At 45.1% G+C, this 19,028-nt stretch overlaps 8 protein-coding genes across 8 annotated transcripts; 4 read left to right on the top strand and 4 right to left on the bottom strand.

The window, feature by feature from the left end:
* Positions 1-82: 82 nt before the first annotated feature.
* On the top strand, positions 83-1,674 carry L203_100406 (uncharacterized protein; the record flags this gene model as incomplete). The annotated part of the gene is made up of 4 exons (XM_066209865.1): positions 83-143; positions 200-279; positions 338-923; positions 980-1,674. The coding sequence occupies 4 exons, from the start codon at positions 83-85 to the stop codon at positions 1,672-1,674; spliced, it is 1,422 nt and encodes a 473-aa protein (XP_066065962.1).
* A 292-nt stretch (positions 1,675-1,966) lies between these two features.
* On the bottom strand, positions 1,967-3,814 carry L203_100405 (uncharacterized protein; the record flags this gene model as incomplete). The annotated part of the gene is made up of 6 exons (XM_066209864.1): positions 1,967-2,048; positions 2,099-2,314; positions 2,365-2,718; positions 2,768-2,871; positions 2,921-3,371; positions 3,420-3,814. The coding sequence occupies 6 exons, from the start codon at positions 3,812-3,814 to the stop codon at positions 1,967-1,969; spliced, it is 1,602 nt and encodes a 533-aa protein (XP_066065961.1).
* Positions 3,815-4,577: 763 nt separating this feature from the next.
* L203_100404 (pentafunctional AROM polypeptide) lies at positions 4,578-9,643 on the bottom strand (the record flags this gene model as incomplete). Its single annotated transcript, XM_066209863.1, has 6 exons — positions 4,578-6,827; positions 6,876-7,096; positions 7,145-8,120; positions 8,170-8,958; positions 9,004-9,211; positions 9,258-9,643. 6 exons carry the CDS (start codon positions 9,641-9,643, stop codon positions 4,578-4,580), a joined length of 4,830 nt encoding a protein of 1,609 aa, XP_066065960.1.
* Positions 9,644-9,862: 219 nt separating this feature from the next.
* Positions 9,863-11,464, top strand: L203_100403 (uncharacterized protein; the record flags this gene model as incomplete). The annotated part of the gene is made up of 7 exons (XM_066209862.1): positions 9,863-10,070; positions 10,123-10,173; positions 10,225-10,475; positions 10,522-11,046; positions 11,093-11,168; positions 11,223-11,313; positions 11,359-11,464. 7 exons carry the CDS (start codon positions 9,863-9,865, stop codon positions 11,462-11,464), a joined length of 1,308 nt encoding a protein of 435 aa, XP_066065959.1.
* A 112-nt stretch (positions 11,465-11,576) lies between these two features.
* On the bottom strand, positions 11,577-12,403 carry L203_100402 (uncharacterized protein; the record flags this gene model as incomplete). The annotated part of the gene is made up of 5 exons (XM_066209861.1): positions 11,577-11,646; positions 11,700-11,889; positions 11,985-12,233; positions 12,283-12,346; positions 12,395-12,403. 5 exons carry the CDS (start codon positions 12,401-12,403, stop codon positions 11,577-11,579), a joined length of 582 nt encoding a protein of 193 aa, XP_066065958.1.
* Positions 12,404-12,994: 591 nt separating this feature from the next.
* L203_100401 (uncharacterized protein) lies at positions 12,995-14,253 on the bottom strand (the record flags this gene model as incomplete). The annotated part of the gene is made up of 3 exons (XM_066209860.1): positions 12,995-13,144; positions 13,197-13,946; positions 13,996-14,253. The coding sequence occupies 3 exons, from the start codon at positions 14,251-14,253 to the stop codon at positions 12,995-12,997; spliced, it is 1,158 nt and encodes a 385-aa protein (XP_066065957.1).
* Positions 14,254-14,595: 342 nt separating this feature from the next.
* On the top strand, positions 14,596-15,214 carry L203_100400 (ribosomal protein L11; the record flags this gene model as incomplete). Its single annotated transcript, XM_066209859.1, has 3 exons — positions 14,596-14,625; positions 14,734-14,831; positions 14,905-15,214. The coding sequence occupies 3 exons, from the start codon at positions 14,596-14,598 to the stop codon at positions 15,212-15,214; spliced, it is 438 nt and encodes a 145-aa protein (XP_066065956.1).
* A 366-nt stretch (positions 15,215-15,580) lies between these two features.
* Positions 15,581-18,945, top strand: L203_100399 (uncharacterized protein; the record flags this gene model as incomplete). Its single annotated transcript, XM_066209858.1, has 9 exons — positions 15,581-15,827; positions 15,874-15,960; positions 16,005-16,021; positions 16,071-16,226; positions 16,270-16,287; positions 16,382-16,667; positions 16,712-16,832; positions 16,878-17,616; positions 17,665-18,945. The coding sequence occupies 9 exons, from the start codon at positions 15,581-15,583 to the stop codon at positions 18,943-18,945; spliced, it is 2,952 nt and encodes a 983-aa protein (XP_066065955.1).
* Positions 18,946-19,028: the final 83 nt, after the last annotated feature.

The following is a 19,028-nucleotide window of genomic DNA, read 5'->3' as shown; positions in this document are numbered from 1 at the left end:
CCGGCAGGCAATTGAGATTTCTTTTAGAATTCATTTTAGCACTTTTTACATTTCAAAGTTTCTTTCCTTTTCTTCATTGATCATGGTTCCTTCTCAACGTCCACCATGGGTTGTCAAAGACATAACCAAAATACTTATGCTTGGTGAGTGCATTGGCTTTAGGATGTATGTTTGAGCTCATGCCGAGATTGCTTTCTAGATGAAGAGACAGTCAGAGAGATGATTGTCCCAGAAATTGAGAAGCAGAACGTAGAGACACGGCTTAGAGCTCATCTACAAGTGCGTTTGCTCAATGGTGATCAGTACCAATGTATAAATACTGATCCACAGAACTCAGGACTTCCTTGGTTCTTCCCAACAGGCCAAAGACTTTATAAACCGCTACCTTGCTTACCGTTTCCCTTCTCTGACCAATACTGTATCCTCTATCCCTAATGTCACTCTGGTTTCTGATACCCGTATCTCTGAAGCAAAGATAAAAGGCAAATCTTTTGCCTCCGTTTCCGCTTCGACTTCGTCCACTCTGGAAACATCAGGCGCTGCCATGAGAGGAAGCTCAACTAATGTTGAGAATGCTTTTGGGCCGGCTGGTAAAGTCTATAAGAAGAACCAAGAGGCAGATGATGTGTCTGATCAGATTGGGAGATCGTCGTCTAGACAAGGAAGTAGTGCTACTCGTCCCGGTTCCGGTTCGTCCACGCCTGTCCCTCGCCAACGACAGGCCGGCAGTGTTTCCATCAATGTCATCGAGGCGAAATCACGAGTAACAACTGAAGGTAAAGGTAAAGGAAAGAAAGCTGAAAGGGTTTGGGATGTGCCAAAAAGCCGTCAAGTTCAAAAGATTGAAGGAGTTATTGAGAGTCTGAAAACTGTGCAGAACGAGGGACCTAAGCCAGAACAAGGCAACAATTGCTTTTGCCAAGGTAAGAGCATCTTGGGCCAAGGGCGAGTATTATTAAGCCATACTGATAACAATTAGCTCGAATACACGGCCTCAATCAATATACTCCTCTCTGTAACCACTGTGCCCTCGTTCTTTGTCAACTACACGCTCCTCATCTTCCTTGTCCCTCTTGCGGCAAACCCCTCTACTCTCCTACTCAACTTACTCGGCTAATTCAACAAGTTGAGCGAGATTTAGAAGAACAGCTTGACAAGGAAAGGCTGGAAGAATTGGAAAAGGGAAGGGAGAGGGAAGAAAGATTAATTGCAGAGAGTGGTGGCGGAGCTTTCCCAATGCTGGGAGACAGTGTAAATGCGATAGGAACAGGCTCTAACGCTGTTCCAGTTGGGAATACTAGGAAGGTGCTCACTATTGGGTCTAACCCTAAAGGCAAAAGCAAGGCTACCCTTACCACGACGACATACCGGACAGCGTCCACAGTATCTTCGAGATCCAAGACTCCACCACCTGAACACATCATACCTCGTCCCCGATCCATTCCTGTCGATAAGAGCAAGATAGAAAAAGAGATTGCCAAACTCAAACAGTGGCGTAAAGAAGAGAAGAGACCCTGGGGAAATATGAAATTAGAAAAGAAAGGACAAGCTCTCAAGTATGTAGAAGCGGATTATATCGTGATGGGGCAAGTCAATGAGAACCACGTTGGCAGAAGGAGGAAGGGAAAGATGAAAAAAGACCACGAGCAGAGAATGATACCGGGAGCTGCTTAAAAGACATGATAGCTTGGCAATTATAGACATCAATGGATAGGCATGGCTCAATAATTGTACATTAAATTATAAATTCAAAAACGTCAATGTAAGCAGTAAATACACAACCTTCCAACTATGATGTCTATGTAGTCTATTCACGTATCATACAAACATACACTACTCATAATGAGTCAAAACAACACCTATTGCAACGTCTTTGTATGACGATTAGTTATACCATTCACCCCCTCATGAGACCGGCACAGCTGGTATTCGACCGGATTCAAGCAATGGTCGGCACCTGTTCAATTCATAACACCTCTCCCTCGCCCCTTTTAGCAACCTCGGAATCCTGCCCCCATTCCTTGAAACTTTTTCCTTCATCATTGCTTCTAAATCCCTGTTGAGATATTCTTGCAACTTTGGTAACGCATAATCGTACCTCATATCATCTGGAATATATGGCTCAATAGGAGTAGCCATAGCCCTCTTGACAGCATCGAGCAAGGAAGTGTAATTGTGGGCATGGTAAGAATAGACATATGGTTCTCCGAGGCGGAGAGCAGGGCCATGTTGGGAGTAACCAGAGTAGTGACGCCATTCTGAATCAACAGGTGGCTCATAGAAAATTGGTACAACAAAAGGAGTTGCTTGACACCTGTTTTTGTTCAACCGATGTTACCTCAAGTATCAGAAAAAGGCACTCACAAAGAAGTATAGGCGCTAGGAGAGATGACAGGGGCACCAATACCAATCATAGCTTTCACACCCCCCACGAGTTTGGTGTATTCGTCGACAGATTTTCTTCCAATGGTCTCGATGCCTGTTGGTAAAGGTTTTCCTTCATCGACATTGCTCGTAGAGATGAGACTAACACCATCGATGAGAGTCAGATTGGACCAGAAAGATGGAGGAGAGACATGGTGGTAATGAAAGTAGGCAGAACGCTTGGCCAGCAGAAGAGCAGAGTCGAGACGCTCTGCTTGAGGAGTGATGGGGAGAGCGAGGCAGGTGTCTTCCATAGTATAAGGAAGATGGGAATGGCTAGGAAGAGGCCAGGGTCTAACGACGGGTGAGTAAATGATTCAAAAATTCGCGGAAAGTGACAAACGTAGCTATCCATTCTTGCCCAAGAGGCTGGAAAGACCAATCGCCTTCTTCTTTGAGACCCCACCAATAGTCGTTGTTTGATATTTCTTTGGGTCTAGCACCCCACTACACCACCATCAGTTTCAATTCTACTTGCGGCGGTCTCTGCACCCACATAATCAACAACATTTAGTGCCCACAGGGGAATCACGCCTCTCTCCTTGTCCGGAATGTCGATAGACAAGTCTTCTGCATCGTCTGGAGGGACGTAATGCTCTTTAGCAACACACCTAGGATCGGTAATGCACGAGACAATATCGACATCACTGTTCCAAAGTACAGCATAGACATCTGGCATCATCTCGGATACTGTAATCCAGTTTTTGTACGGCCCAACCGCAACAAAAAAGTATCCAAGCATAGCAAGTTGCTTCACCACTGACCGCTGCCACATTACCTCACCAGTGGTAGCACCGTTGAGCACTTCAGCGGTGTACCACCATCCCGAGAGAACCAACGGCCTTTCGGGGCACGAGATATAGTTGGGATCGGCGACAGGCAAGAAGCACCGCGTCATGTTTTGCAGCGTCTCTCGATTGTGCTCTACGGTAAAATACCAGTGATCACTAAGATGCAGGTCAGCTTTGCCACACCAGCCCGTGACAGTGACCCACTGTTGGAGCTCCATCTCTCTCTCAAGTACCCGCTTGGTCTGTCGATACTGCCTGGCCTTGAAGCATTCCACTGGGTCCAACTCTTCGGGCAGCAACGGATCCCAACCTTTACATTCTACTTTCTCATTCACCTTGTCTTGCGGTAACCATCCGACTACCTTGGCTTTCCAGCCATCTGCTTGCCTCCAGCTAACGACCGCATCTTCCCTCCACGCATTCAGCTGCTCAACGCTGTCGTCCAGCGTGATCAAAATTCCCCAAAGTCCTAATAAGATCCAAAAAGCAGCGAGAAAGACAATATAAATTTTACGAGAAAAGAAGCGAGTCTTGGAGGTAAGAGTAGGAGAGCTAATGTTGGATGCTGTCGGCAGTAACGAATAAGCCTGTCTGGTCATTATCAAAATCGTCAGCAGAAAAAAAAGAAAGAAAAGAAAAACTTGATGACTTTAAATTTTTATCTCAATTAATTTACTGTCAAAATGATGGAAAGGAAGGATCCTTGTCTGTTTATGTTTTATCAGTCATTTTTTGTCTTTTCTTCTCATTCTTTCTATGTCTTTTTCTATTCTTCGTCTAGATGGTGGTATATTCCTTGGTATACTACGTTCCGCTCTGCTTGCTACATGAAGAGCTGAAGCAACGTCAACGAAATCCGGAAAGCTGGCTTTGGACAAGTTGTCGTCCACCCTACTCACTTTCTCATCGCTTCCAGCTCCCGTTCCAGCTTCCCGTTTCTTTTTCTTCCTGTCTTTTATTATTAAGTCTGTTTCTTCTAACCAGCGGCGAAAAGATGTTGAAGAATACAACAAATGTCTGAATATTAGAGGATTTCTGCATGTCATAAAAGGATTTGCTGAAAGCATGACATCACCATTTTCTTTCCATCTATGGAAGTTTTAATATTACTCGTTCAGTCATCCATTCTCCAATATTTGGATATATCGGCAGAGTTATGTTGCACTTTAAAGCGATGCCGTCCTCTTCTCACATCCAAGCGCTGTTGAATATAGGATAGAAATGACTGTGTTGGATGTAGATTACTATTTATAGATGGGATCGTAAACCTACAGACCTGGCTATACTATATGCCATGTCACCTTGAGAAGATATCCGATGCATACTGTGAACCTTGAGTAAGTTTTATTAGCAGTAGCGCCTCTAATCAAAGTAATATTCCATAACTGCCTTCCTGATGTTGCCCACAGGCGCTCTTTTCCCAGTCCATTCCTCAAACTGTTTAAATCCCTGCAAACACAAAATCTCAACACCGGGAACAGTCTTCCAGCCTTGCTTTCCCTCGGCGACTTTTAAGAGAGCGGTCATGTATGGCTTGTACGCCAGGTCGATAGCTACACCTGAAGGACGGGAGAAGACCGAGTCGGGAAGGTAAATACCGTTGGATAAAGTCGAGGTTGTGAGAGAATCACCGGGCACAGTAGATACAACAACAGCAGGCGCAATCGGCAAGATGTCGAGAGAATTCGCAATGAGGATGTTGTAAGATTCTGGGAAAGAGGCTTTGATCTTTTCTGCATTTTCAGGGGTGCGGTTGAATAAAAGGATAGTCTGAAATCCCAGCTTGTGCATCGCAAATATGGCAGCTCGACAAGTACCTCCAGCACCAATGACAAGGGCACTGGAAGAAGGGTCCAAAAGGATAGAAGGAGCGAGATTATCGGCGGCAGCCTTGTGAATTGCTTGCCAGTCGGTGTTCTCACCATGAAGCTTACCAGCTTTGTTGATGATTGTATTCACAGCGCCAATCATATCAACATCTCTCGAGACAGAGTCGAGATGTGGAATAATTTCAACTTTGAGAGGAATGGTCACACTCGCGCCTCCAAAATCAGGAGAGTGTATAACATCCAAGACGCCTTGGTTGACCTTGTCAGATTCGTGCAATTCATAAGTGTGAGGCAGGCTAAGGTAAGTAAATCCGGTGTTGTGCAATGTGGGCGAGACTGAGTGAGCAATCGGGCTACCAAAAAGGAAAAACTTTTTGGACGGAAGAAGGCCGATGAGCGTTCGAGCTTGAAAAACTTCTCTAGCCGAAAGTTGACCGGGAGCTGCTTGAACAGGCAAAGCATGATGGGTCACTGGTGTGAGAATGGGATTGAGAACTCTTGAAAGTTGACCTGCCATACCCATATTGATAGCCAGGAGTGGCTTTTTCCCTTGGATTCGCACCTCATCCGCAAAGATGGCGAGCTTGGAGTTGTCGAGGACTGACTTGGCAGTTCCCACAATTTTGGCTATATCGCCATATTTTTCGCATAAGGCATGCTTTGCCTTGACTTCCGGTCCGTCCCAGCTCATCTCGCCTGTCCAGTCATGCCATGATGCGATAACATGAGATTCTCCCTTGGTTTTGTTGATGCTGTCAAGAATAGAAACAGGCCAACAAACTTCCAGGTCGACGTACTCGCAAGCACTTCGCAGACCCAGTCGAACCATTTCTTCGTAAGCTTCAGGCTGATCAGATGGGGCCATACCACCTTGATTCTTGGATCGGACAGAGTAAACTATAGGAAGATTGGTTGCAAGACGAAGAGAGGCTAACTGTCTGGCGATATAAGATGTAGATGGAACATTGGGATAGGTAATGACTTTACCATTGGGACTCAGTAAGTCGACACGTAATTCAATAGCGTCGGCGCCTTCAGCAAGCTCCTCAATGTGGGCAAGCATATATGTGATATCTGGAAAAGTGAGTGAAAGGAAAGATGTAGGATTGTCCACACTCAACTGTGGTCGATTAGAGGCACGGCCAGTGATAAATTTGAAAAATCGTTCGCATTCTTTTCTCATTGCTTGATGATGTTCTTCTGTGTTTTGACCAGCGATGGATTCAAGCACATTGTAAAATTCGTGAGTAGAGCATTCCATATACCAAGGCTCTCGCCTTTTAAAGACTTCTGCAAATGATTCTCCCCAATTTGGTCGAACGGCCGTGTTGCCGATAGAGTTGAGGTAAGCTTCAATATCCTCCAACGCACGAGTAACGTGGACGACGTGACCGCCTTTAGAAACATGGGTTTTTAAAAGTTGCCTCGCCACTTCTGTTTCGACGACGCCGCCTCCAAGGGCAATCACATTGTTGCCCTTTTTCGTTTGGATAAACTTACCAAGAATTTCGGTTTCGATCTTTCTAAACTGTTCCCAACCATCTTTGGCCACAAAGTCAGACACATTCATCTTTGTCTCCTCGGCAAAAACGTCATCGGCATCGGTAAATTCGCCAAACAGAATTTCAGCAACCATTCGACCAACATAAGTCTTCCCTGCACCTCGCATACCAATTAGGAAGATTGGACAATCAGTCTGGGGCCGGTCAACGCAAACGGCGTGAGCTGAAGTGGAAGCATGGTTGTGTATTTCAAGCTCAACGCCTTCAACATTGATACCAATCTGCACTCACATCAGCGCTGTGTGGCTTATATGTTTATATGGACACACCTTATTTTGAAGATCATCCCAAAAATTTGGCCAAGTCTTTTCAACACACCGCTTCTCCTCAATAACTGTCTTGTCGATAACTGATGACAGAACTGCGAAAGCCATGGCCACTCGATGATCATCATAACAGAAGACAGAAGCGCCGCGGACAAGAGAAGATTGAGGTCTGCCAACGACTACAATACCATCCTCAAACTCGTCAGTCTCAACTCCAAACTTGGCTATATTAATATATTAGCACAATTACTAAGCGGCTGTAAATAACGTACCGAGTTGATCCCTCATAGCCTTGATTCTGTTACATTCCTTAACTCGTTGATTGGCGATACCATAGATCCTGGAGGCAGTTTCTGGCAATCCTTGGACCTGTCTCTCAGATAGACACGGTTTAACAGCCACAGCAGCCAAAACGCTGGCAGTCAAAAATGCGTCTGTCATGGGCTCCATATCTACATTGCCTAATGCTCTGAGTTCGCCGACAGGCGGACCAGTGACCTTAGTAGTAGTGAGGGTTTGTTCTACAACGCAACCCATAGGTTCCAATACCTCTTTTGCGAAACGAGCGTCGCCTTGAAGAGAAGAGGATCCAATATTGGAGATGGTACAAGTAGTTCCAGTAATGGCGGCAATAGCAAGGGGATAGGTAGCGGAAGAGGCATCAGACTCAACACTGTATTCGACAGGATTAACATAAACAGCCTTGGGGATGACATAGATATCAAGCAGATTGCCCTGAGTGTCTGTTTGTCGCTGGACGGAAACGCCAAATTGTTCCATCATCGCAATCGTCATGTCTATATATGGTTGAGAGATGACCTGGCCACCAATGAGTTCGAGAGTCACTTGTTCAGCGGCATAAGGAGCGCAAAGAAGAATGGAGGAGACGTATTGTGAAGACACTGAGGCAGCAAGTTTGATATGTCCACCATGAAAACCATCAGTCTCAATATCAAGAGGTAAACATCCGGTTGACTCTAGATATTTGACTTTGGCCCCATTGGCTACAAGGGCATCCACCAGGGGACCAATAGGACGTTGCTTCATCCGAGCATTACCCGTAATAATCGTAGATCTTTCCGCTGATACAGAGCCAGAGACCATAGCACAAACGGTGGTCAGGAATCGACTTGCAGTACCAGCGTTACCCAGATAGAGCTCTTTGTCCTTAGCCGGAGCAGAAAGGACGCCACCACCACCCTCAACGACGATTGTCTCACCTCCATCCTCCCAAGAGAAAACAGCGCCCTAACATGAACGTCAAAATGGCAGACTAATTGTAGGCCAAAGCACTGACCTTTAGCTCTACGAGAGCATTCATCATGACAGCAGTGTCGTCAGAATGTAGAAGGTTCTTGATTCGACAATTGCCATTTCCAAGAGCTGCCAAAACCAAAGCTCGGTTAGAGATACTCTTACTACCAGGAGTGGCCATTGTCACAGGAGATTTAGCAGGAATAGCAGCCTTGACCGTCACAGCCTCGCAAAGCACTTTACGAATAATATCATCAGCAACAACTGAAGCCTTTTCTTCATAAGTTTTGCCAATTCTAGAAAGCAAAACAATCTTTTTAGCTGGACCAGAATTTTTTTTGTCAATCTTCATGATGTCAAGCAGGCGGTTGACACTCAGCTGATTAAAGGTAGGAAGGGCCGTTATACGCCCATCAGAGAGTGAAACAGGCAGGCCGTAAGCTTGAAGACACCTTGTCAAACGACCAACGGCCACTTGGCTAAGGACGCCTAATTGCCGAGCCACCTCTGCTTCAAGAACGATACCGACTGAGACGCATTCGCCATGGAGCATAGCGGGGGTGAGGATGGCCTCAATGGCATGACCAATCGTATGCCCAAAATTGACCAGATTTCGCAGACCAGTTTCACGTTCGTCAATAGTGACGATGTGAGCCTTGACATAGATAGATCCAGACACTATTCGGAGGAGGAGCGACTGAGAGTAAGAACGGTCGGCAGCGAAGCGCCCAAGAGTAGGAGATCCCATTGGGCGGACAGACGCAGCAAGGGAAATTTCCGCGGAACGAGATTCAAGCAAAGCAAAGTCATCATCTTTCCAAATAGCAGCAGTCTTGTAGTTGTTAGTATTTTATACACATTGTATGCATGGACTTACCTTCACAACCTCAGCCATACCATTAGACACTTCCCTAGTGGGCAAAGTAGTGAGAAAAGCCAAGTCTACAAAAATAAAAGATGGCTGCCAGAAAGCGCCGATTAAGTTTTTCCCATGCGGCGTGTCAATGGCAGTTTTTCCGCCAACAGAAGAGTCAACCATAGCGAGCAAAGTAGTGGGGATTTGGACGAACTTGACACCTCGCATACTAACGTCCGGTCAGCGTAATCGCAGTCAAAAAGCAGAAAACATACAAGGTGGCAGCAACAAAACCTACCAAATCGCCAACCACGCCACCGCCAAAAGCAAGAATGACTGTGTCTCTAGTACATTTGTTGTCCAACATCCAATCTTCAATTTCATCCTTAACCTTTCGGCTTTTTGCTCCTTCTCCTGGGGCAACTCGATAAATGAGGAACCTAGCTTTGCTTCCATGCTGAAGAGAGGCTTCCTTAAATGAGTTTGTCAAGTCATTTAGGTAGATACTGGAGAGGTTTGTATCTGTTATAAGGACATATGTAGATGAAGGAAGAGCTGTAATGACCGTTTCAAAGATATAGGGAAAAAGATGAAAGCCAACATGGATAGACTCATTTCCGAGGATTGGAATTTTGAGCACATCAGCAGAGGAAGAAGACATACTGTCTCTTATTTTTCTCTACCTGCGATGTTTTAAATTTATTGAGTAAATCAAAGTAGAAAGGCAAAATGAAAATCCTCAATGGATGGACATTTTCATCTCATTTCGGTTTGGCTGACTCGTGCGCGGACATTCATGACATCTCCGCGTTTGTTATTGCTATTCCATCTTTTATATAAACCTTGAAAGTCAACAAAACATCATTACCGACTAACCAAAATGGCATCTTCATCCTCCTCTTCGCGCCTTACTCTTCTACCTTCCAACTACCTTGCCTCTCAAGCTCCCTCCTCTGAGATAACCCTGCAGTCTTTGATTGACGTGTCTGACCGTATGGCTGACGAGGCAAGAGAAGCCTTGCCATACAAGTTTAATGAGTGCTCCTATGAAAGAGGCTACTTAAGACAATCTGTCTGGGCGTGCTTAGGTATAAACTGCTATGTAGTCAAAAGTTAGAGTTATTGACAAACTTTTTGTAGACTGCGAAGAAAAAGGTATCTGCTATGGATGCTCAATCTCTTGTCATGGTGGTATGTCTCCAAGATATGCGCATGCTATTAGGATCCTAACGCAACTTTTAGAACACCACCTTGTGGAGCTGTGGACCAAGCGATCTTTTCGATGCGACTGTCCGACCTCAAGCATGCAGCCTGAAACTCAAGACGGCCTCAAACGTCGTCGATGCAGTCTTAACCCTCCCGAAACTCAGCCTATGGTCTGCAACAAGAAGAATCGTTATTCAAAGAACTTCAAGGGCAAATTCTGTCGATGTGGGAGAGATTATGATGCGGAGGTTGAGACAGAAGCTATGATTTATTGCATAGCTTGCGAGGTATGTTTCGTTTAGAGATTTATTGATGGAAATTGAGGAAATACAGGATTGGCTACACGAATCATGTCTCAACCTCCGTCAACACCATCCAGAAGATCCGAGCCCCAGCGCTTTCTGTAACGCCATTCAACCTTCCAAAGAGAATCATCCTCCTACTCCACTTACAGCATCCAACTTTGCTGGTACCTTGACTTCAGAAGAAGTAGCAGATGAAGACATAGATGAAGAGTCCAACGTGCTGATAGCCACTGACACATATGACGGACTCATCTGTGCAGATTGTGTCAACTCTAACTCTTTTCTCCAAGCTCAAGCGGGGAAGAAAGGGTGGATGATTATTGAGCCTGTTGAGGAAGGATGGACAGTCGTCGGAAAAAGTGATCTAGACGAGGATAGTTCGGACTTGGAAGTATTCAAGAGACCATTGAATGTTGAGGAATCAAGTTTTTCCAAGAAGCTGAAACTTGATTCGGGATCATTAAAAGTTGACGGAAACCACTGGCGATGGAAAGGCAAAGGCGACATCTTTCTTGCTCATGGTATTCGAGAAAATTTGCAGACTCAATTGGATGTTTGTATACTCTCATTGCTCCGTTATCTCTGCTGATCAGTATTAGGCGACTGCAATTGAGAGTCTGCCATTCCCATTACAAGATGAGGAGATATACGAACCACCTCGAGAAGAGGAAGAAGGTACGTGAACTGATACTGCATCTTTGTTGGATTGTCATCCTTAAAATCAGTTAGATGAGACTGTTGAACAGGCCACCTCCCGAGTCGTTTCCTCTCTCCCAAGAATTCAAGCCATCGAAGCTCTCCACGGATACCAACGTCTCAAGTAAGTGTCATATTCTCGTGCTGGCTTGAGACTCATTATTAATAGGGAACGGTTAAATGAGATGCTTCGCGGACATGTCCAGTCTGGTCAAACGGTCAAAAAGGAAGACATTGAAGAATTGTTCGAACAACTCAAAAGCAAGCAAACTTGAGAGGTGCGCTAGACTTGATACAATGTGTAAACTTGTTTCATGCATTTTGTAAACAAATCATAGAAAATTATCTCCCTTTACTTTGCTTGAGTTGAATGCTGTGGCTGACTTTTCAAATTTCATGATAGTCGTTGTCTTTACTGCCACGTTCATCAGATTGTTGTCCATATACGTTTTGGTTACTGTATCACGTCTCATCTCAGCAAAAGTGCCCCATAAAGCAAGTATTCCTTACCGTGCTCGAAGCTGTTCTTCGGTCTCGTCTTCTTTCCTATAACCAGGAGTACTGTATCCAGTCCTGTATCCTCCATCGTTGTCATAGACGCCGCCAGGGTTTGGGTGGTTCTGATTATCTGCACCCATCTGGTTCTGACGGGAGAAAGCACCGCCTTGGGCGTTCCTACCATATCCGCCGCTACCAGTGGCTATCAAAACAAAACAAAAAAAACTCATTAACTTCTGCATTCCCATACAAATTCGTGCAAAAGCGGAATGCGCCTTTAGCTTTGTCTAAACCCACCATCTTCATTATCCATACCCTCATAAGGGCTTTCCTTTTGTCCAAAGTTGGCACCTGAGCCTTGCAGAGGCTCCCCTTGAGCATTTTTGGCAAATCCGCCGCCAAAACCGCCGCCAGTCACAGCACCGTGTTGACCAGGTAGGCCGTACTGACCAGGAACACCTTGATTGCCTTGAATATCGTAAGTCGGAGCATTATCCGGCTTGAATTGGTCTTGGCCGCTGGGCTTATTGTCGTTGCTGCTGGCTCCTTTTGTCGTTTAGTACGAAAGACGGGGACAGTAGAAGCGGAAACATACCAAACAGCTGTTTTATTTGCTGGCCAGCATCGCTGTTAAGAAATTGCTTAGCCTTGTCGATTTGCTGTATCCAGTAAGTGATTTTTACCATAGCCAAATCCTCTGCACTTACTCCTTCCATGGCAAAATATTAATTGGATTGTTACGAATGATAAAGAGAATTGAAAGATAGATAAAAAGTCGTGAATGTTATTTAATTGATTATATGACATCATTGTTAACTATAGACCGGTAATTACTATTCTCTTTTTTTACCAAATGTTAAGTTTGTTTTTACTTCTCTGCAAAGATTTTTTATAAAGAAGATTTTGATAATATCTAGAAAGAACACATCTTCCATGTCTGTGGTTGCACTTTATCGACATCTCCTTGCCGATAAACGAAAGTTAGTATATTCTAGGAATGCTACGACAGTGGCTTCTCATCATTCAAGCTACCACAAGATTCTCTCCCTTTTGACGGAAAGAGAGGGAAGTTTGGGATGTCAAGAGTTGTTGTCGGGAAACAAGAGTAATCAGGTCATTGATTGAAGCAAGATAGGACGCCCTAGTGGGATGGGACTATCAACAGAAGATGCAAGAAGGATGAGCTTTATATGTCAACTTTCCTGTCCTAGAAATAGAATGCATCTTTCAAATACAAGTGCTGACTACATTACATCCATGATTGTTTAATTATAAGATTAGTCAATAGCGTAGACAAGTATGAAACATCACTCATGTGGAGTTGATGGAACTGACCCGTATACATTCTCCACAAATTTTGGCCTTGAGCCAGTGGCCTGTCCCCAAAGCCATAACAGAACAGTTTCCTGTGGTAGAAACTCACCCACAAGCCACTTGTAGTCGTTGAATGTCGGGTACTACAAACCAAACATTACACTGGTGCTTTCAATACAACATGACTAAACTTACCTTGCGGCTAGAAATCCATTCCGTAAGAAACGTACTGGCACAAAACAACAAGCTCAATGCAAAACATGGTCCAAAAACACTGGCCAAGAACCAGTCCTCCTTCGCCATCCCGACCTTTGCTCCAGCCAGAGCCGCAAATAATCCCTGGCTGACCCAGAAAAGCTGTTCCGCTGCAAAATTCGGGTGCCGCGAGAACCGCCACATTCCCTTTATAGGAAACCCAGGGTGATGAGAAGCTGGATATGGAGAAGGTCCGGGAAGGCCTTCGTTCTTGATAAGAGGCTGTTGTTCACTCGTCATCTTGGGATGGACGAGCTGTTTGTCTGGTAGAGATTTGATCAATTCGTGCTTTTTGGTTTGAAATTCATAATTGCGTCGATCGGCTTCGTATTCAACGTAGAGGATAAGGAGAGATACAGCCACCATAAAATAGTCTGATAAGCCAAGGATAACTGTTGTTGGGGCGACTGAACCTCCGAGACGAGCAGGGAACAGATTTGCGACCGTCTTGAACATGAGAGACCCTGTCGAAGCATTCTGTGTAGGCGGTAGCACCAGTGCGGAATACAGCGGGAGACAAAGGGAAAAGAGAAGCAAAGGCTGGGCAGTTGCAATCACAGACGCATGGATGAGGCCAAAAGCCCATTTGGGTATGAGTTTTCGTACAACCGCATACCTGTAATCCTCAGATTTGATGTCGTAAAAGTTTCTCTTGGCAGCGTGTGATACCAAACGTATACACCAAGCGATCTAAATCCAGATCAATAAGCTATCTTCAGCTTGCCGAGGACAAACTCACTTGCAAACCAAACATTAGCAAAACTCTTGGTAGATTGTGAGCATAGATGGCTCCAGCCTGATTGACGAGCTCCCATCCGATCAGCATGATCGAGATAAGCGGCGGAAACAGCGGCCAGCTCCTATCCACCCAGCTCACGTTTCCCGTGGTCAATCCCAATACATAAAACACTGGGATAGAGGCGAGCGTAAACACCAGAGGAAGATGGAGCGGTGTCGTAAGCGGAGAAGTCATCTCTTTCGACAATGTAGAAAACATTTTGCTTTGCGGAATAGAGTTGTCGAGATAGATGAGGATTCAAAATTTCCATTTTGTTTTATATTCATTTTCATAAACGTCTCCATCGAACTTGAAGATCGAATAATGTATAAAGATGTCATCGTTAGGTAAGACGGACATCGCCGCCTTTATATGAGCACCTGGTTTAATTTCAAGCTTTTTCTCTGGCTTTTATCGCGAATAGAAAAGTTGATGTTTGATTGATTTACATCTTTGACTTTCTATTCAAAGTCTCTTTATCATCACTGCCTAGCACTCTTTTCCTTACAAGCGCTTTTTGCGCTCAGTTTTCCTCCGCCTTGCTTTTGCCGCCATCTGATCATGTCGAAAAGTGCTGCTGCTCAAGTAGTCGTACGTCCCAGGTGATGCTCAAGGCTGTGGTTGTTTTGGGATTTCCGACACAACTAGAGGCGTGACAGTAGAACAGTGGCTTGGGCACGAAACTGACTCAGTCAGCAGAAAATTGTGGTTCCTGCCGGTAAAGCCACCCCTACACCACCCGTTGGTCCAGCATTAGGCGCTCGAGGTGTCAAAGCTATGGACTTTTGCAAGGAGTTGTAAGCTGATCTATTCAGTGCCACCGGAGATGTGGAGACGGAAGATTCCATGTATGTTGACCCATGTCTATAGCAACGCCAAGACAGCCCATTATCAATTATCATTGCCTATTCCTACCCTCATCACTATCAATCCCGACCGCACCTTTTCGTTTGAGACCAGAACACCGCCCGTTTCATATCTCCTCAAAAAAACGACATCTCTCAACAAGGGCTCTGGACAAGGTATCACAAAGGTGATGGGATCAGTGAGCTTAAAACATGTGTATGAGATTGCCAAAATCAAATGCATGGATGAAGACCTGAAAGCAGTCGGCCTGGAAAGAGTGGCCAAGGGGGTTATTGGGACAGCGAGAAGTTTGGGTTTACAAGTGGTGCCATAAACAGTAGATGGGACTCTCACTATCTTTGTTTTTGGGCATGCAAGGTCTCTCATGCCACATCTTTTCTGCGGTACATGGCTCTCTGAACTTGGCCCAGAGCTTTGCTATTGTGCATGTCGTAGATGTTATAAATGTGATCTTTGAATTTATAATGACTTGGAGATTGAAGACCAACCGGCTTTTAGACGGAAGAATTACCCGGGTTAATAATTAGTTATTATAATTCATATCATGAATTATATTTCTATTTTGCATTTGAATTATACCTACAAATCCGATTATTACGCATTTTTTGGTTAAGCGTCGCCTTTTGTGCTTCTGACTATGCTCATCTGAGTAATCGCTCTTATCCGCCACCAAAGCACCATGATTGACCAACTTCTGGGCCGTCCATCTCCCAAAGTAAGACGTACCCAAATATTCCTTATACTCTTCTTTTGGATATGGCGGCTGTACAAGGGGGATGGCGCAACAAACATCCGTCCGCGGCGTGCTGCTTTTCGCCTCAGGTCTGAACCTAGAAGAGGAAAAGGATCGTGGGTATGGAGACTATGGGTGGGATTGGTGGGACGGCGGATGGTTGCCTTGATGGGGAAAGTCAATCAGCGATTGAGTAGGTTAACTGGCTGGCTAGGCGATGGCTTACTCACCCATGCTAGAATACTTTACGCCTTACCAACTCATTCTTGCTACTCTCACTGTGGTGTATGCTCTCAGGCATTTTGATGACCTGCTGGGAATAAGCGGTACGTCCGTAATTGTGGAGCGTGCTGACATTTTTCAGCGCCAGAGCCTTTAGCTAGAATGGTGAGCCCATTGCTGCTGGCCAATAATGGATCCCGCTGATAAGGCTTAGTACTCTCGGTCTTACTATCGAGCAACTTATGTAAACACTGCTTTTGACGCTGGATTTTCAATGGCAATGAATATAAAGCCAAAATGGATCAAGGATATTTGCAGTATTCTGTTTTCCGCATATTACCTTGTCTATGCTAGAGAAGGGGATGAAGTGGTAAGCGTATTGGCTGCCTTACGATGTGCTAAATGGCGATCAGTTGAGAAGATTTAGAGCAGTATGCTCGGTGGAGATGCTCAGAGTCACTTGGGAAAAGACTTCCAATCCTTATGTAAGGCTAAAATATTGATCAAATAGTTGACGTACAACAGGTCAGGTTATTTACCCTTCTTCACCGCCCTAGCCTTCGTCTTATACGCAAATTAAGTATATCTAGACCGTCCAAGTCGTCTCGGGCAAGTTTACCACCAGTCAAGATTATGCTTTTCTTTTCCGGGACTGCGGAAGAACTAGCCACGGCAACAGACGTGATTATGGACTTTCCTGGTGGAGGGTTTATCGCAATGGGGCCAGAATGTCACGAAGAGAGACTGCGGATATGGGCCAGAAGAACGGGTAAACCAGTTATCGGTGTAGATTATGGCAAAGCTCCAGAATGTGAGTCAGAGGCAATGTAACCTAGCTATAGCTAATCTTGGTAGACCCTTATCCGTGGGCGATTGAGGAGGGTTTTGATGCTTATCGCACTCTTATGGAAACCAAGGGCGAAGCCATTGGCATCAAGAGCGGTAAATTGGATATTGTTCTGACCGGCGACTCTGCGTATGTGTCTATTCTCCACTTGGCCATTTGCTCATTACAGCATAGTGGAGGGAATATTTGCACAACCATTATGTTACGAATCCTTGAGCACCCGACAGAGATTCCAAAACCCATTTCGATAGTTCTTGCATATCCTGTGCTTGACTTCAACTTTACTTCCTGGATGTCTCCTCAAAATCTCCGTGTACTCCGTACTGAACAAAGTGAGACACTCATTCCTGGGCTGGTTGATGGTAAAGACCACATGAGCCATAAAGCACCTTTGAGTGTCGTAGGTGATGTGGATGATAATACACGTAAGAGGAGACATCAGAGGAGTTGGACGGAAACTATATCACAGAAACTGCCGCTCATGAGTCCAAAAAACGATGGTTCAAACAGTGAGTTTGGATCCCGTTATCCCGTCTCGAATAGAGCGATTATCTGGATGTATATCTACCAGTTTGATGGGTATCACGATAAAAGCGATGATAACATTCCTGACAATATTTTGATAGATGATGTGCGGGACAATGATTCGGAACCCCCCCTGGATAGACGGAACGACGCCGAAAAGTCTTTGGCAGACCGTGTCAAGACTCCCAAGGAAGAAAGAAAATTTCTGTTTACTAGAGCAGATTCACCACAGCTAGTAGAAAGCCTGACGACTCGAGACAAAGAAAGAGACAAAGAAATCAATGACTTGGTGGAGAAAAAGAGGTCGAAGAAAGCACCAATTGGGACCAGATTGACGATGACCAGTCGTGTGGGCTATTTCCAAGACAGAGTCATTTCTCCTAGCATGGTAAGCCAACTGTTTTTTGCCTGTTTAATGTAGTCTGATTCAGTTAAGATGCGCGCAATGGCAATCCTATATGTGGGCCCAAGACGAAATCCCGATTTTGAAACCGACTATCATATCTCTCCAATTCTCTCCCCTCCACATTTGCTCGCCCACTTCCCTCCCGTATATCTCATCTGCGGCGAACGTGACCCTTTTGTGGATGACACTGTTATTTTTTCCGGCAAGATACGCGAAGCAAAGCGTGCAAGGAAAGCGCAAGCAGAGACCAAAATCTTGGATAAATCCGCAAAGTTTGGCGAATCACTTCGCATGAGTGCCACAGGCAAGCATAGTGGCAAGAATATTGAACCTGTCGACCCTATTCTATTAGAAACGGACGATGATTGGGTGCAAATGAGAATTATCGAGGGCTGGGGACATGGTTTCATGCAAATGTCTTCTATAATGAGGGAAATCGATACCGTTTTGAAAGATATCGCAGACTGGATTGATGGGTCCTTTGTTCAAGCCAAAGAAAGACAAATGGAAACAGGAGAGAAGACGATGGCCCATAACACTGACGAGACTTATGAAGGTTCTCTGTCAAATGCGGTCGACTATCCGATGCACTGCGGGAGGAAACCATTATCAGTACATCTCAAGCCTTCTCAAGCGTACAATCCTGCTGCCAATAGGCCTCTCGGAGGTGCTGACCTTGGTTCAGCATACGCTGGCGATGTAGCAGATGAGAATGACAACATGGTGACGTTCACTCCTAAAGTCAAGTCAAAGAAGACGATCCCGCTTTCTAAGTTTCAGCAAGTCCCTCGCCGACCATCAAAAGAATCCTTGGAGTTACATCGATCACCGTCATTCCTCAAGTTTGATATAGATGAGATAGGGGTGGCTGAGAAAAACGCAAAAACAAAGACTCTACCACCGGACACCAAGAGTTCTCCCCCCGTTGATTCAACTTCCAGAGGTTCTGCAACGTTTGGTCTATTCAGTTCTGGAAAAGGCATACCAAGTCCTATCAAAATACCAACAAGATCTGGGAGGACTTCGCCGACCTTGTTTGGAGTACCGCGAAGGAGCCCGTTGTCTCAAGACATTGACGGAAAATCAGCTAGCAAGGCAACTACTCCTCCTGTCGGCTCACTATCCGAAAAGCCAAAGAACAGCCTAGTAGCAGTAGCAGTGGCAGGCGCACGCGCTGCAAGTCCAGCCCTTGCAGCAGCAGGACTGGTACAACAGAGTGTGGGTAGCGTATCTGAAGCAGAGCTATTGAGGAGAAGAAGAATGGAGGCGGTCTATGGGATCAGCGGAACTACGAGCGAGGATGATGAGTGAATGATTTTATTTACACAATACCAAAAATTGTATTTTGTGTTTAAAACTCGTCTAACCGCCTAATGCTTCTCGCTGATCGTGAT

Source organism: Cryptococcus depauperatus, chromosome 1 (genome assembly GCF_001720195.1).
Source record: "Cryptococcus depauperatus CBS 7841 chromosome 1, complete sequence".
Lineage (NCBI taxonomy): Eukaryota > Fungi > Basidiomycota > Tremellomycetes > Tremellales > Cryptococcaceae > Cryptococcus > Cryptococcus depauperatus.
This window is presented reverse-complemented; position numbering and strand designations above follow the sequence as displayed.